Here is an 18188-nt window from a genome sequence, read left to right on the forward strand (position 1 = left end):
TCTGTAACAACCTAAACACTCTCGAAATCTTTAAACCGTTCCCTGCGACAGCATATACAGAGTTCCCACTCGAAAAACCTTTCTGCCAGCTTTCTAAAACTTTAGTCATTCATATATATTAAAAACATACGTGTTATTAAATAATTTCATATTCTCCTAATTTATTCGTTGCGCAGTTTAGTTGACTGCTATACTTAGATAAAATAAAATGGCCATTGCCAAATAATAACACTAAGGCCATTACTAAAGCAAATGTTCCCATTATCATAAATTAAAAGACTAAGGCCACACTACACTAAGGGCATACTGCGCTAAGGCCACCAAATTTCAAGTATTCTACAGTTCATGAAAGTAACTATAAAAAAGACAGAAATTGTATATACCTTAATTTGGTACGATATCATTTCAGTGTACTGGTCGCCGATGCAAGCATGCCAATTTGATCTAAAAGTATCAAATCACAAGAAAATTAAAATAAAACAAAATAAACAACTTAAATATATTGTCATAATAAAATTCTATTAGGAGTTTTAAATAAGTAATAAACGTAAGTTTATTATAAAAAATATATTACTGAACTTAGTATTATTATACACCTTATTTGTAATGCAATATGATACAATATATTTTCAAATTTACAACTTTTTATTTACTTTATTATTGATTTATATCCTGATGAGTAATATTGTGAACCGTATATGTAAGGCTTTGTAATTGAATATGTGTATCCGTTGAAGAAGCTGGAAAATGACCGTGGTTACGTTTATGATTGTGCAATGCAGTCCCCTGAAATAAATACAAACATATTAACATCAGAAATTTTAATATTAAGTTACTACACTACATATAGCATATATGTGCCTAGACCAGCCATAAGTTCTGTTACAAATGAAAATGCTTTTTTTATGAAGTAATGTAATATTACTAAAATTTATACCTACATATTTATTAAAGTCTCATCAAAAAATAAAAAATATTCTACTGGACATGGTCACCTTTGACTTTTATAGAGCCCTTTAATCTGTCTGGCCACTAATCTATGGATTTGCGCACTATTTCCAAGGGAAATTTCGCCACTGCTTGCTCCAAAGATTTTTTAAGAAACTCAATATCGCCGTCTCGTTTAGAGCAAGCCATGTCCTCTAAAACTGACCAAAATTTGAAGTCTAAAGGGTTGAAGTATGGGCTAGATGAAGACCAGTCTTCAGCTCTTATAAAGTCCGGAACGTCGGATTCATGCCAGGCTTAGGTAGTTCGTGCCTTGTAACCAGGTGCAGAGTCGGGCTGGAAAGTCCACGGTATATTTTTAAAAAGTGTATTGCTAAGAGGTTTTACAACACAATCCAAGACTGTATCTTGATACACTTTGACTGAAGTTTTCACTCTTTTTCATAAAAATGTAGTTTTGTGAATCCTTGAAAAGACACGCCCCACCAAACCATCACTGACGCTGGATGATGACCACGTTGTACTATTTCGACAACTTGGGCAGCTTCTTTAGAACTGTGAGTGTCCACTTTATCATTTTGCTTATTGTAATGTTCTTCAATCGTGAAATTTTTTTCATCGATAAAGAGGATATTTCTGTACCTTTCACTTGTCTATCGCGATAGAAGGCGTTTTGATTGATCCACTTTCTTTAATTGAAAAGATAGATTTAATAAACATGTTTCAAATTCAAAATAACTAAAAACAGAAAAAAAGCTTTTTTGTAACAGTACTTATGGCCAGACTAGTTACATATAATTGGAATAATATTTATAATAAATAATATATAATAAAAGATAAAGGTCTACCAAGTTTAACTTAACTAAGAATACATTGATAGTACCGCTACCGTTTACCGTAGTTACCGCTTGACTCAATTACTAACAATAAAATATAGTTGAATAGTCGCCAAATAAAGAACAGTTGTTGTAAATATAAACAGTAGTATTAAATACCAATTGAAATATTAGTACAGTAATATTTATAATTAATGCATGCAAAGAAACTGCGCAGAAAATCTAGATATTAAAAAACATACCTTTTTAATAATTTATAAAATAGTAGTCCCTTATAAATAATATCTTAATGAATATGAAATGGAGATAAATTAATGGCACCCAAAGAATACACAGACTTTCAGACATAAATTATCGCATGCAAAAATAATTAAAGTGATTTCCAATGATACATTAAATCTGAAACCATAAGTGGAAACCGAGAAATACCTGAATAAATCTATCACCGCACACCTCACAAATATACGGCTTGTCCCCTGTATGTCGTCTGATGTGAAGTGTCAAATCGTTACTCTGCGAAAACGCCTTCTCACAATATGTACATTTATAAGGTTTTACACCGGTGTGAACTCGCATGTGCCTTGATAACTTGTTACTACGGGAGAAACCTGGAAAAATAATAACAATAAATGTGGAGAGCTATCTCAAATGTATAAGACAAAGAATTAATTAATTAAAAAAATATAATTAACTATAAATTGCAAAACAATTATGTTTATACCATTACTAAACAGTTTTGTACAGTACCATTAAAACCAAAAGCTTTTATAATCACATACTTGACATTTACAATATCCTGTATATAAATTCAACTAGCATTAATATACAAGATATTTATAATGTTAAAACCAGTCCGCACATACATTACTAAATTCAATAGGTTAAGTATAGTTTTAGAAGCTCAATAATCCTATTCATATCGCAATAAATCGGAAATATTTATTGACAAATTGACAGTTTAGTCATAAAGTGATATATCGGATGTCAGGAATTGAAAAACTCTTCAAATGAAAACATAATCACCACTACGGTGTATCTGTACTGTAATTAATATATTTGAAATTTACACAAAATCCGAAATAAATTAACTAAAACATTACAATCAAACATCTCTTTACAACAATTTTACCAATCAGATATGAACTTCTTAAAATATATATTAATTATAATAAATAATAAACAATATTTCCATCTGCATCAACAAGCCAAATAACAAACCACTAAACTACTATGCGTAAACCGATATTACACGGTTTTTTATTCCGAATATTATAAACGACTTTAAAAAAAAGTAACTGTCGCATTTTCGTAGTCCTGTGTAGGCAGGTGCTGGCACTTACACTAAGATGTATATATTATTTAAAATTCAGAAAAATATATATAAGTAGATTCTAATAGATAATTAAACGTTTTCCAAATTTACCTTTCCCACAGACACCACAAACGCACGGCTTTTCACCTGTATGAGATCTTCTATGACATTGAAGATCCGATGACCTCGGGAACCCTATGAGAATAATAATTAATTTAAATATTTTTTTTTTATGAAATGAACAAATAAGTCATCAACATGTAGTCAAACAAAAATAAAACATGAACATCATCATAATTCATCTGATTTTTCTGTAAAATACTGTAAGACCACGATGTTCACTTATGGAAATATTTAACAGTTCCTAGCAAAGTCTATTAACGATTACATTATCTATCTTCAAAAACAATTTTTATTGTTTAAAAATTAAATTGATTTCAATATTTTGCTTTATATTTCCAAATTTGTACTGTATTCCCATTGAGTTCCAAAATGTCAACTGTAGTCTGATAGTGTAGTTTAATTGTAATAAAGCATTTTCCTTTAAGCAAACACTTGGTGACATACTTCCCTTACAAGTAGTAATCAGGTGACAACGTAGTTGTAGCTATAATATGTACTGACCTTTATCACAGAAATCGCACTTGTAAGGTTTCTCGCCCGTATGCCGGCGCATATGTACAATTAAGTTTGAAGAGTTGTTGAAACTACGTCCGCAATATAAACACAAACAAGTATTGACTTTAGTTTTGTCACGTGGTTCATGGGTCCTTTTGTGAGAACTGTAAAGAAATTATAATTAAAAAACTATTTTAAACTGAAGACTTACACTTCTAGAAATTACTGCGATTTTTTACGTAATTAATAAATTTTTCGACTGTTGCAGATATGACGACATAACACGATATAATAACATTTTGGTGGGCATGTTTAATGTGGCAGGGATTGATTGTTAACGGTGTTTTTCATCTGCGAATGGGTTAACACAAGAGTAGCAAATAGATTATTTTTATCAGAGTACAATACTGCATTTCCACGATATAGTGGCGAAATGCAATTAATAATTACTTGCATTAAATCAATCCTATTAATATCTCAAATACGAACGTTTGTAAGGATGGACGGATGAATAGATGAATGGATAGATGGATGGATTTTTATTACTCTTTCACGCAAAAACTACTAAACGGATTTGAATAAAATTTAAAACACTAGGTAGGTTATATCTTAATTTAGCACATAGGATACATTATATACAGATTCACGCGGACAAAGCCGCGAAATACCGCTAGTACAATATACGTACTAAATACTAGTATAAACCTTACAAATAATCTACTATTTAAAATTACTTACCGTAAATTGTCGCTCCTGTTAAATTTCTTCTTACACACATCACATTCAAAGTATTTTTCAGAGTGCATTCTGAAGTGTTTTATAAGCAAATCTTTTCTGAAATAATATGTATATAAAATTAAACAATCAATAATCCAATATTTTTATTATGGACTACAAAAAGATTTGAAACTTACCTACAGAACATTTTGTTACATATATCGCATTTATATTGTTTGTCTTCTTGACTTGTTTTAGTATCCATAAATTTTACAGACACGCTTTGCCCTTCGTGGTACCGCAATATATGTTTATTAAGCGATATTTCATAGGCAAACATGAGTCCACAAGTACTACACCTGTGTTTCCTCTCTATTTGTTTACATATACTTCTATGACGAGTAGCAGATTTGACAGAAGCAAACATCTAGAAAAATAAGAATTAATCGATTAGTCTGATTTTTAATTTAAATATAAATATAATCACATAATAAAAAATAGTAGAGACATTTTTTCAACTAAACAAGTTTTACTGATCCAAGTTTCTTAAGTACACATTATATTTTAATGTAAGAACAACCGGATTAAGTAACGTGTATTTTAGTCGAAAAAGCATGATTAAAACACACGTAAATTAAACCGGTTGTTCTTACATTAAAATATAAAGAAATATTATTGCTATAAATAGGTTTTAGTTTTGTTTCGATGTTTCTTATAAAGGAAACATTATAGAAGCTATTTATGATTTTTATTTTTAAATTAAAATTTGTATAAACAAGATAATAAATTTAATGATAATAGGGGGCAACAAAATTATGTTAACGTACAATACTACTAATATGAATCAATATGTATGAAATTTTGTTATATTTACCTTTGTACAAAGATTACAACGAAGAGATAACTCCGGATGATCAATATCATTATGACGATGCAGATCTGCTTCTGAGAGAAAAACAGCAGTGCAAACTCCACATACTTCGGGGAAAGAATTATTTTTCTGGAATAAAATTTATTTTCTGTAAATAAGTATCCTCCTGCCATGACCTTCGTTGACGCTAATGTCCGAAACTGTACAATTGTAATAAAATTTGTAAATGGTTAATCCTACTTGAAATATAGGATAGTTAACCTTATAAGTAAAAATAGTTGCGGATGGTAGCTGTAGAAGACAACAAAACTATTACCGTGTCAGCTAATTATCTTACCATTATAATAAAATTGTAACTAAACCATGTCTGTACACGGGTGAAATTTAAAAACAGAGTGACAGATCTTAGTAAGACCAAATAAACAATAATTTTTAGAAATTTTCACAGCAAACTCCCCATAAGAGAAGCATTACGTATACGGTTATCATTCATTTATAAGATATTGACAGCAAGTATACGATTAACACATATGACAATGTAAGACACAACACGATAGTTTTGATATATTACTACGGAGAGGCAACTCAACATTATATATTTTAAGATGGACGCGTGTTAATCAAGTCTGACTCCTACAGCATATTAAAACATTTAAAAACTAACCACATCACCATTGGGATTCAAAACTTCCTGCACTGTCATATTTGTGAAAAAATTTTGTTTATTTCTGTTGTTCTCTTCACGTTGTATATGTCCGTCTTGTTTATTTTGGTCATTTTTGTCTTCACATGTATGCTGATCAAAGTGTTTCTTTTTCAGGTACATTTTTTTACATATTAAACAACATAAAACTTTCGTATCTGAAAATTTTTAAATATTTTTTTATCGATTTATATATCATTATTTATGTATTTATTAAAATACACCAATTTAATTCACATTCTTACCATTATGTTTCGTAAGGTGTATTGAATATTCTTCTTTGGTTTTAAATTCATCTTTACAAAATGTGCAATTATACCTCCTTAAAGGAATTGATTTTAACAAAAATCCATTTTCGGTTAATTTGTTTAAAATAGACTAAAAATAATAAATGAAGTTAGGGTAAATATAATTGACGAAATAAATGTAAACGTAAAAATAGTAACAACTTACACCGGTCGGCATTTTTTTTGGTCTTCCTCTTTTCTTTGCACCCATTAGATCTGCATGGCTATCCCACATATGTTTAGTCAGATTAACAGCATCGTAATAGCATGTGCCGCACAGAGGGCAATAATTACTACTACTGTCATCAAATTCAACTGAAAACAGGTGTTCAACCAATATAATATAAAACGATCAGAAAATATCTATAAAAAATATATCTAAAAAGTTTAAATCGACTGATTTATATACATATTATGCAATTTTACGTATTATAGTTATATATATATATATATATATATTTGATCGGTGTAGCTCAAGAAATAGCCACTAAAAACCATCCCTTTCTTTTTCAATATTATATTTGCAAATTTAAAATATATATAATGTAAAGCTAGTTAGAAGCTTTCGTGTCGCTTTGGTTTTATTCAAATATTTATCATAGTTTGGTAGAAAATGAATTTAAAATTTTGGGGCTGCAACCCCTATATTCCAAAAACGAATGATGTTAGGGATTTAATAATCAGCCAAAAATGATTCCTAATAATTAGCAATATATTAAAGGCACCAATGGCAGCAAACACGCCAGCGCAGATTTCATATGACAACATGGCGAAACCCTTTATTTTACATATACAATACATAATACAATAAAATTGTGACTAGACGATGTCTGTACATGGGGAGATATTAAGAAAAAAATAATATGACAGGTACGACCAATACAACCAATAGATACCAAAACAATATTTTTAGAAATTTTGTCTATCTGTACGTTCCGGCATCACGCAAAAACTACTGCACCAAAATAGATGCGATTTCCACAGCTGTTCCTGAAGATCTAACTTAAAATCATGTGTGTCTTCTATCATGATTCGCCATCCAGAAATTTTCCTACTTCTAAAATCCATACGTACGAAGTAGTAGGCCAAAAACTGATAAATTAATATCTAACAATAGAACAACACAAGATACTTTCTATTTTCATACACGAAGGCAAAACCGTAGATTACATTAGCTAGTGATATAATATAAAAAAAATAACAATACCTTTTAAACATTTATGTCTCATGTGTTCTTGAAATTTTAGGTATGTGTTGAATACTGTATAACAATTTTTACACTGAAGATCAGATTGAACATCACTAGAACAATTTTCATTCTTAACGGTTTCTAGAAAAAAAAAAAGTAATATTCTTAAATCTTTTTAAAATTTTAATACACTCTTGTGTATTAAATTTTTTTCCAATTTCTTACTAAAATAAAAAAGTACTCACCCAAATCATTCAAATCTTCTAATCCATGCCATTCCTCTAAATAATTGTCTGCATCATCCACTATAAGTTGCTCAGTCTTTACTCCTACATCATTATTCTGAAATAAAAAAAAAATTACCAGCATATACACTGATTCAATTAAAAAAATAATATTTTTGAAGTAAAACTATGTTATGTAGATCAATAATCAAGCAATTCATTTCGTAAACACTATGTACCTGGTATGTAAAATCGTTTTGAAGAGAAACTTCTTTTTCCTCCTTTTTACATAAATCACGTAGGGTGATATCAGCCTCTTGGGATTTTCTTTTGAATTCATACGCTTTAGATGCATTTTCCTTACAGCTATGACACACAGTAGTTGGCAAACCATCGCCTTGTTCAATCTTATGAAAATGAAAAAATTGCCTTCATAAAATTAAATACAATATAATACTATACAATGTACATATTATTTAACTGTTGCGTTAAAGCCATTGCTTAATTTTCCAATTTGTATGTACATATTTTAAATTACTGAATAACAAAAGGAAATGTTAATATCATGTGCGTAATCGAGACTATCATTTAGGATACTAATGAAACTTTTATAAAAATATTTGTATAAAATTCGCATAGTGAATAAAATCCAATTCGCAGTTGCTAAGAATGCTATAATAATGCAAAAATAATAAAGAAAGTTTAATACCTTAATAAAATTACTGAATCAACATCAAAGTAATGTTTCAGAAAATACCACACCTATCAAATTTTATGATGTGTAGTTTAATCTAACATTTTCATGCCCTTAATAACATTTTCCAAATTTAAAAAAATAATCCATCAAACATGAGTTGTACTTATACACCAAGGGTTCCCATACATAAAATAATCTGGAAATAGGGATTTATATTTTGTATTCTTTAGATTTAGAATTTATTTTACATTTGAATGTATTTATTGTGTTTTTATATAAAATAAATAACAATAATTTTGCTTTATTACAACCTGGAAGTCCTTAATTTAAGCCACAATATGGATAAAAAACTGATTTTTTTAAATAATTTCTAATAAGTGTTATATTTAGAAATAATCTTTTATTTTTCCCCTAATACACTTTTATAAACTGTGATTATTTGAGAATTTTCTGTCTAAACATTTTGAAATAAGAAGTTGAGATGAAATATGAGTGTAATGGTATTTTTTTAACATTTTCCAATATAAGTTAAAACCTATACAGCATAAAACAAAAACTACCACACTACCAGTGAGAGATAAGACGAGATTTTTTAATGGGTGATGATGGAATAATAACCTCACCTATACTATGGATATACACTGACGGGGTACCAGTGAGTGATGAGGATAAAAGGATGATGAAATTTCACCTGGCCCTCTAAACAAGTGGCAAGCTAATTCGTCTATGGTATCAACCAGCCAGAAATCACCAGCGAATTTGTGAATAAGAAAGAGACATCGGCCATTGCCAAATCCATTTTTTTCACTTGATTTCTTAGTTAATTTCCTTTCATCAATGGAATCGACTCAATAGCAATGTCGACTCCATTGATGAATTTGCTTGCCTTGACATGTCGACTTGTCTAGAAGACCTGTTTATCACCATGAGAGTTTCCAGGGAGGAACATGTGGAGGTTGACCTGGTTGGGTATATTGCTAGGCCCATAGTTATCATTGTTAACAATCCCTTCCCTCCCCTCAAAGATGAGGTTGAAAGCAAGTCAGTTAACCCACTTTACAAATTCCACAAGAATTACAAACACTATAGTTCCTAGTTACAAGTATTTTCAGTAACGGAATTAGATATTTCTTTATACACTGATTATTCACTATATAGAACTTAGTTTTCAATATATGCTGATGGAGCAAAATTGAGGGGTGACATAGGTGAGGATGAAAGTAGATCAATTGGCTCACCATGACAAATTCAACAAGAATCAGATATGATGATATCAAGAAGAACAGCATGAAGATTCACCTGATAGGGTTCATTGTTAGCAATGGGAATTTAAAACCCCATTACTAACAATTCCTTTCCTAGTGTAATACTACGTTATCTCCTATACGATCGCTTGTCACCAGGCATAATGACATTTAAATAAATTTTAAAGTTCAAAATTTTTTTGTAATAGCACTTCAGAATCGACCTACTAACAATCAACAATATTAAAGCTTCAAAACAATGCTATTTTAATAATATTATTACTGAGAATTAATTCGGTTCTTAAACCATATCTATTTAACTAATGGTAAAACTAATATTAATTTGTAATAATAATTACAATTAAATAAAATTTACAAGTTGTATTGTAAATTTATGAAATTTTGTGTAAATTTGTTTAATTTCCTGAAACACGGCATACGGTCCAAAATAACATACTATTAGAATAAAATAGTTAAAATTATTAATTAAAAGTGTGTTTTACACTAAATAATATAAGAATGAAAACAACATATAAACAGAAATATTATGAACAAAAGTTACCTTGATTCCAGTTATTGCAGAAATTGCAACATCCAACGTGACTTTGTCAAAACACTCTTCAAATATTGAAATCAAATCATTTTCTTTCGATAAACAAGTTCTACAAACATCTTCAATTTTAATTTTTGTATTTTTCGAAGATGAAGCCATATTGATATCCACCATAATTACTTGTGAGGCGCAGCGTTGCGAGAAAGGAAATGCGATTATATTTTGTTTTAGAAAGAGAGAGCATATAAGTATAAAAGGTAGGGTACCTAGATAGGACCAGAATTGACAATATCTAGCAGGCCCCAATGTCGTATATGATCTGACACATGATAGTTGTCAAATTACATCCAACTACAGGGATTTATCCACGTCGATAACCGTAGTCAACTCGATATCGATATCCGCACTGCGCAGTTATATAACTACATCACTCTTTCATTTGAAATATCAAAAACTATTTTTTTCTCTTTTTGGGGTATTTATAACCGAATAACAGAGAAGATTTTTTTATCTTGGCAATACTTCGCATGAAGCGGCGTCACCGCCCCATAAAAGTCAAATTGCTACGAAGTAGTCATGCGCTCTAAAAATGAATTTAAAAATATACTGAAAAATTGTCGCACAATTTAATCGCCCTTTACTCGGACGATATGTTGAATTTTCATAATTTTATCTGAAGGGTGGATCTCTTTCGGTCTTCCAGCGCCCCAAAATCAGAATCACTAACACCTCCGCTACTATGCCAGGAATTTCAGCATTAGGTTTCGAAAATTTCCAATTTTTCGCCAGTTTCACGCTGCCATCTTGTTTTTTTTTTATTACATGATTAATTAGAAGTATATCTCTACAATATCCTTTTTAATTCTTCTTCCCCTCGCTATTTGAACTGAATGAGCGGTTTGATTTTCTACATATCAAGTACTTAAATTATGACATATATATATATATATATATATATATAATATCGTCATAGTCGTAGAATACTGACGGATCTGACAAATATTACATATATAGATGTAATGATCTAATATATAAAATTCTCGTGTCGCGGTGTTTGTTACCAAACTCCTCCGAAACGGCTTTACCGATTTTTATGAAATTTTGTATGCATATTGGATAGGTCTGAGAATCGGCCAACGTCTATTTTTCATAGCCCTTAATGATAAGGGTGACCCACCCCTAAATATTTTATTTTATTTTTTCGTTATTTTTTTTTTTTTTTACTTTTACTTTACTATAATTTAGCATTGAAAAATACATACAACTTCAAATTTTCACGCTTTTACAATCAACTCCTGTTTTTTAATCGCGATTTTTATATGCCGCAATAAGTTTTGCAAGATGACGATCGAATATAATAATTGTAGTACGATATATTTTCATGTATAATTTTCGAAATAATGTATATGGTAAAACAACGTTTGCCGAATCAGCTAGTATATATATACATACACTATAAGTTGTTTTTTTGGATGATAATGGTATGGAAATTTCGTCTACGCTATCAGTATACACTGGCGGGGTACCAGTAAGGGATGAATGGTGAGGATAAAAAGGCAGGTCAGTTAGTCTATCGTGACGAATTCAACGATAAATTAGTCACGATGGTTCACAGGGGGAACCGCGTGGAGGTCGATCTAATGATTGATAGCAATGGGAATTAACCTTCCCATTACTAACAATCCATTCCCCCCCCCCCCCCACACTATATGAAATATGTGTGTATGAAATATATTCTATGCATTTTATACATACATATTTCATACATTTCGATTTTAAAAACGGTGGGTCAAGTAACTAAAATACTTTTGATAAAATATATATTTTATATTCCAAATTAAACTCGCCTTCTTTTTGAAGTCGCTTGAAAATGGTAACTATTTTATTAATAATTCAAGTAATTGTGTTATAGCATTAAAAAGTCTGCATAATACTCAATAATATCTCTATCTAAAACTACATAAATATTATATTTATATTATGTTAGAAAACAGGATAACTATACAAATTATAATTAAAAATAATTCAATTCTTATTGAAAAAAAATCACTTTTCGGAGACTTAAATTCCATTATGAGAATTTTTTTCAGATACTTGCAATACTAAAAATGGCGCAATTTTTTTTAAATGTAAATTGTTATCTATTTATGCCCTAGATACTTACTGATGATAAATGACTTCTTTTATTTTTGTCTTGTAATTTTTAGACTTTTTTAATGCGCAAAACTCATTTTGTTTATTAAATAATTAAATATAAATATGTCAAGATATGACGTGTACGTAAGTATAAAGAATACTAAAAAAAATAACAAGCCTGCTAATTGATAATTAGCTAACGAAAACGTTGATTTGTTTTTAAGACTTACTGCTCTATCTATATAATCGAAGATTATATACACTGTTCTTCTCTAATATCGGCGGTAGATTGGTCTAAACGAAGTATAGACCACAGAACAAGTAATCCCTACGTTACAAGAGTTGGCATCGGTCTTAAATCTACGGAACCTGCAAATTAAAATACATGTTACCCTTTCGAAGTAACAACATAATAAAAATTGTAAAATAAAAGACAAATGAATATTCATAGTGTTGCACCACAATTTATATATGCCTCCATCCAAAATATCGATATCTGTAATGGATGTGTCAATTTTACAGAATCATCAAAATTGGTAATATTATATGAAGGGTAAATTAATCAAATAAATAAGACATGCAAATTTTAATTATTCTTAACTATATTAATTTTAATTATCGTTCACTCATCGATTCAAATACACTGAATACTGAGCTAAAAATGTTTCTTCTTTATATTATATCACACTAAATAAATTAGGAAAAACATAACTCTGATGGAAAATAACATTAGGACAAGTTTTGCTAAGCGACAATATAGTAAACAATTAACACATTTATACAAGTTATTAAATAATAAATTAAATATATATAAGCTAAACAAATTTGATTGTAAAGGTGTAATTACTAAATGGTTAAAAACTTGAAGTTACCACGAAACAAAAGAAATTTTCAAATATATATTAAAAATATGATGAGTTACTTTTTAATAAAAATCTTAATAATACAGATTTACGCAGAACTACACAAACACTCATACAACATACACACTACACAACAATTAGTACATGTTCGCGCACGTGCACGCACACGTACACTTACACGCACGCATACACAAACACACACACACACACACACACATATATGCATGCACACACACGCAAGCATGCATTTAGATATACTTATTACTAATACTAGATAATGTTTATGTCTTAATTTTATGGTACTATGATTTGTATTTTCATGCTTATGGAAGAGCGTGACCTTCTGATACAGGTAATAACACTTACTAGAAGGTCATAAAAACTATCTTAATACTGTATCAATTTTGTTACGAAATAAATATATTTTTTTTAAATGAAAAAAAATATATTTTTATTTATTACTACGTAATGTCTTATATTAATTATTATAATATTTAAAAAAATGTAAGTATTTATAAATGTAACGCTATTTATGAAATGGCGCCATTACTCTAATTGTCATGGCGCCTATTACAGTCTCATACAAAAACGTAATTTCAGCAATGATGTTCCAACTGTCGCAAGCCGAGTATAAACTAGAGATGTCCATATAAAGTACGGACGCTGATGCGTATTTAAGAAGAGGTGGAAGTTGAATTTAATTAAACTTTTTTATTACAAATTTTGCATGTTGCATTAAACCCATATATCAATAGAAACCATCACTAGTTTTTTTATGAATGGATATCGATAAGTCTATTCATCCATATATGAAAGATATGAAACAGGGAGACCAACATAAAAATTTGTCTACGTTTTATGTGGTTAACAATACTTTGCGGCCTCTTCTTAGCTACGTACCTATGATGTACGTACTGCCGTCTCTTAAAACGAAGTTGTTATATACAATATTCTTGTTTTGGTGCTCGTTCATTCGTCATTCTTTGAACGAACCGGTTGTTTTGTTCAGTGTTTCTGTGTTGGTGTCCTCTTATTGTATGTATTACGTTTTGGTTCTACCGAAATAAAATACATTAATCGTATTTATATAAACGTTAAGTAACGAAAATATATAATAACATATTTTAAAATAAAAATAATATTTAAGTGTAATATTATCATAAACTAAGATAAACAATTTGAGCTGATTCTGCAGGACGAATGAACAAATCCCGCGTAAGTTATCATAAATTTTAAAAATATTATAATAATTATTAAACATTCTCTATTCATTATTGTCTAGTCATTTAATCTGTTGCAGTTAATTAAACTAGTTAACTGGATCAAAATTAATAATAATTATATATAGAGTCTGCTAAATATATGCCTGTATTTTATAAAAAAAATATGTATAATTTTGTTGTTAATAAATATATAATTATTTATTAAATATTATCACTGGCTTGGTAAAATAAACACATAAGCTTCAGTATTTTTTTTAAATGTATATATGTCGTTTCAGAAATACACAAGGTTTATATTTTATTTACGAATTTTAACAATCCGCTTTGCTCGTGCTTATTGTGATAAAAGTGTGATATGTATTAATGTAGAACATAGACCATCTGCATCCCAAATTGTACAGTCTGTTCAGCTAGATTTGTCAATAATAATTTTTATTTAACACTGACAAATTAATGTTACAATTTTTAATATAATTGTGTATATATAAATAAAGGTGTTAATCTAAAATCTAAACTAGGTTCAATTCAGGTTCTTTCTATATTTTTTACCTCCTTATTCATAAAAACTAAAATGCGCTACAAACCTATTTTAACCATTACACTGTTTTGTGTTTCAAATTGAGAAAACAGGGTCAGTTATACTCTTATAAATACTCTTATAAGCCAAAAGAACAAAATAAAACACTTCTGTAGTTAAAATAGGTTTAAGAGAGGTTGGACATTTTGATGAATATAGCGAGTTAGTATTATATATATATCTATAACATTTATTAATAAAAGTGCTTGAAAATAAAATATTTAAGCATCTTTACAAACTTTTAATATATTGATAGTATAAAATTAGTAAAAAGTTGGACAATTGAGATATTAACATGACAATTACATACTTGTGATGCATGACTCCTGAACACGAGTATTTATAGTGGTAACCAATTTTAATATAAAAAGTGATAGTACCTTATGAGTCAAAAAAGGAATTTTTTTATAAAATGAATATGGAATGAAAACACTGCCCACACTATAAGTACCTGTGTGATGACAGGACAGGCCAGTGAATAAAGCCAATCAGCTTATCATGATGAATTCGCCAGGAATTAATCATGATTGTAATAAGGAGAAACCTTGTGAGGTTAATCTGATCTGGTATATTACTAGGAAAGGGATTGCTAGTCTCAATTACTAACAATATCCTCTCAGAAAAAAATTATATCTTTATCTATACTTATAAAGAGAAAAGATTTGATTGTTTGTAACATAATAACTCAAGAACTACTTAACCAATCTTTCACTTCTTTTTAATTACTGGCTACATAGATATAAAAAATCTTTTATCCATATTAATACAACATTACAAATCCTAATAGCGATAATGATTAGCACTGTATGACATCCTTTCTAATATTTTAATGTGAATATGAATGTTTATATATTAGTTATCTCTTAGTGACTTACCAGTTTATAATGATTTTTACAAAATTTGGGTACTATGCATAGTATTTAGGATGGATAAAGATATAGGCTAAATTTTAATTTAGACAACAAATTGTGGATAAAAACATGTTTTGTATATATGAAAATATTTTTGAAATGTTAACTCTACATTTGTGAATTAGGAAGATTTTAGTCATATACCTAATTAGTCAAATATATGTAGCAATAATTAATAACCAGTTATAATTAATAAAGTTTAAGTAATTAATGGTGGTTTATAAAGTCCTATCCCCCTTTATTGACTCAGTTGTAGTACTATCTTTACTGATGTTATAAATGTGAAATTGAGTTTTGTTGTACATTTTTAGCTGTTTAACGACTCGCTATGAATTTTAGCACATACTAATATTGAATGGAGAAGGATGTGAGCTATTTTTTATCTCAATTAATGGACATGTGTCATGGGTTTTAGTGTAACCTGGGAAAGTTTTAAATGTGGCCCCCCCAATGACGATAAAAAATATCATCGAAGATCACTTTACATTGTTCATTCCATTCCTCAAATGTGATGCGATCACTTACTGTTCTTATGGCACCTCCCTTAGATGTCGATGCTTCTCTTGGATTTTGTCGCATTTTGGTACCATTCGATCAAGCCCTACTTCTACTCTCAGAAGCTGATACAAATTTATAGTTCTTAACAGGTGTATTAAAATTATGAGTAGGTTGTTTCGTAATAACAGATACTAAAATTAAGGATTATTATTATGCATACACGGTAACAATAAGGTGAAAAAAATTGTTTGCTTTGTCAATATAGAATATTGCGGAACTATTGTTATTGACTATTTTTTTTTAATAGGTGATAATGGTATGGTAACCCCGCCTGTGCTATCGGTATACACTGGCGGGGCACCAGTGATAGATGACTGATGAGGATGAAAGCAAGTCAGTTAGCCCATACTGACGAATTCAACTAGAATTAGTCACGATGGTTTTCAGGGGGATCCACGTGGAGGTCGACCTGACAGGGTATATTGCTAGTAATGGGGCTATTTGACCCCATTACTAACAATCCCTTTCCCCTTTGTTATTGAGTATTATCTTTCTAAATAAATATTATATTTGAGGCACATTATAGAAAATGAAAATTTTCTAGAGTTAATTGTTGCCGTTAAAAAAGCTTTCGTTTAATTCGCTGATTTTTTTTCTTTGAGTATTCATTGATTAATCTAGCGAACGCTCTTACGTCAATCGCTAAACTCGTTACTAAAACAATTTTGGCTTTTAAATATTTATAGAAATATTTATTATTACTAAAATTTATTTAAAACTAGGATATAGAGTAAGATATAAAATTTATCAGTGGTATAAGATTCCTTATGTTTTACTAGCGACCTGTCCCAGCTGCGTACAGGTGCATTACTGATACTAAATATACTACAGAATACAATTTCAAATATATATTTTTTTAATTTATCGTAAAGTACTTATAAGTACGATAAAATTATTAATGTTTTTCTACTATACTATACATGTATTATACATAAAAACCGTCCTCTTGAATCACTCTATCTATTAAAAAATCAGCATCAAAATCCGTTGCATAGTTTTAAAGATCTAAACATACATAAGGACAGACAGACCAGAAGCGACTTTGTTTTATACTATATTAAGACTATTTTAGATACATTTAATATACACAGCAATGCCAGTAATTTTGGAAATTTTACGCAGCTTCTCAGACAATCCTTGCGGGCTGTAACTGGTATATGTATGTAAAAGGTCGGTCAATTCACTCCTATATAAGCGTCGCGCGTTATTAGCTATCTATATGTAAGGGGTAAACCAATTGACACTGCTGAACAATAACAATATGCATAATAGTGCAGCCGGCACATAGTCGTCGAGTAGAAATAGGTTAATATTAGTTTAATTAGTTTCGTAACACGTTTATCGTTCTTATGATATTATTATTTTACAGAACGAGGTAGAAGTGAAGCTCCTACCAAATCAATGATAACACCGCGTTCCTTTAATACAGAACTTTATAGATTTGCCCCGGTTTACGTGCCCCCAGAGAAGGCATAGAGCAATATCAAAGAGGGCATCATAATACATTTGCAATTTCGAGAGCATGCAACTCAAGTTTTTCATTGAGTTCAGCCATTCAGTCTCTATTATATATTAATATAACATGGCTTAAATTAGTTTGGAGTTTATTGTTTTATAATTTAGAATAAAAATAAATAGGTAATGTGTTTTTTTTTTGTAATGACAAAATTCGAAGGCGTCATAAAAATATTATGGAGAAGCTCAATAAAAGAAAAGTTGGG

General features: G+C 29.6%; 2 protein-coding genes across 2 annotated transcripts in view; one reads left to right on the plus strand and one right to left on the minus strand.

The window, feature by feature from the left end:
* Positions 1-552: 552 nt before the first annotated feature.
* LOC113519250 (zinc finger protein 93-like) lies at positions 553-10522 on the minus strand. The gene is made up of 14 exons (XM_026904312.3): positions 10209-10522; positions 7945-8112; positions 7727-7823; positions 7500-7622; positions 6459-6607; positions 6251-6383; positions 5967-6163; positions 5306-5431; positions 4629-4858; positions 4453-4548; positions 3721-3878; positions 3208-3291; positions 2214-2392; positions 553-786 (listed from the first exon to the last, which is right to left on the minus strand). The coding sequence occupies exons 1-14, from the start codon at positions 10371-10373 to the stop codon at positions 658-660; spliced, it is 2034 nt and encodes a 677-aa protein (XP_026760113.1). The 5' UTR covers positions 10374-10522; the 3' UTR covers positions 553-657.
* A 3634-nt stretch (positions 10523-14156) lies between these two features.
* The window catches only part of LOC113518393 (tetratricopeptide repeat protein 39B-like), a 35967-nt gene continuing 31935 nt past the window's right edge, over positions 14157-18188 (plus strand). Inside the window, exon 1 of the mRNA XM_026903299.3 lies at positions 14157-14413. The gene's annotated coding sequence lies outside the window, so the exon portion shown is untranslated. The remainder of the gene's footprint in view (positions 14414-18188) is intronic.

This window comes from Galleria mellonella, unplaced genomic scaffold (genome assembly GCF_026898425.1).
Source record: "Galleria mellonella isolate WM207_F2 unplaced genomic scaffold, CSIRO_AGI_GalMel_v1 utg33, whole genome shotgun sequence".
NCBI classification, from domain to species: domain Eukaryota; kingdom Metazoa; phylum Arthropoda; class Insecta; order Lepidoptera; family Pyralidae; genus Galleria; species Galleria mellonella.

What these genes read in the sequence shown, in the direction of transcription:
- LOC113519250 (XM_026904312.3), bottom strand. Translation starts at nt 10,373, where the DNA reads ATGGTGGATATCAATATGGCTTCATCTTCGAAAAATACAAAAATTAAA. An exon ending in AGAAGATTTGAATGATTTGG is followed by an intron (nt 7,623 to 7,726) that starts GTGAGTACTTTT and finishes TTTTTTTTCTAG; the next exon opens with AAACCGTTAAGAATGAAAAT. An exon ending in AACAGGAGCGACAATTTACG is followed by an intron (nt 3,879 to 4,452) that starts GTAAGTAATTTT and finishes ATTTCTTTACAG; the next exon opens with TTCTCACAAAAGGACCCATG.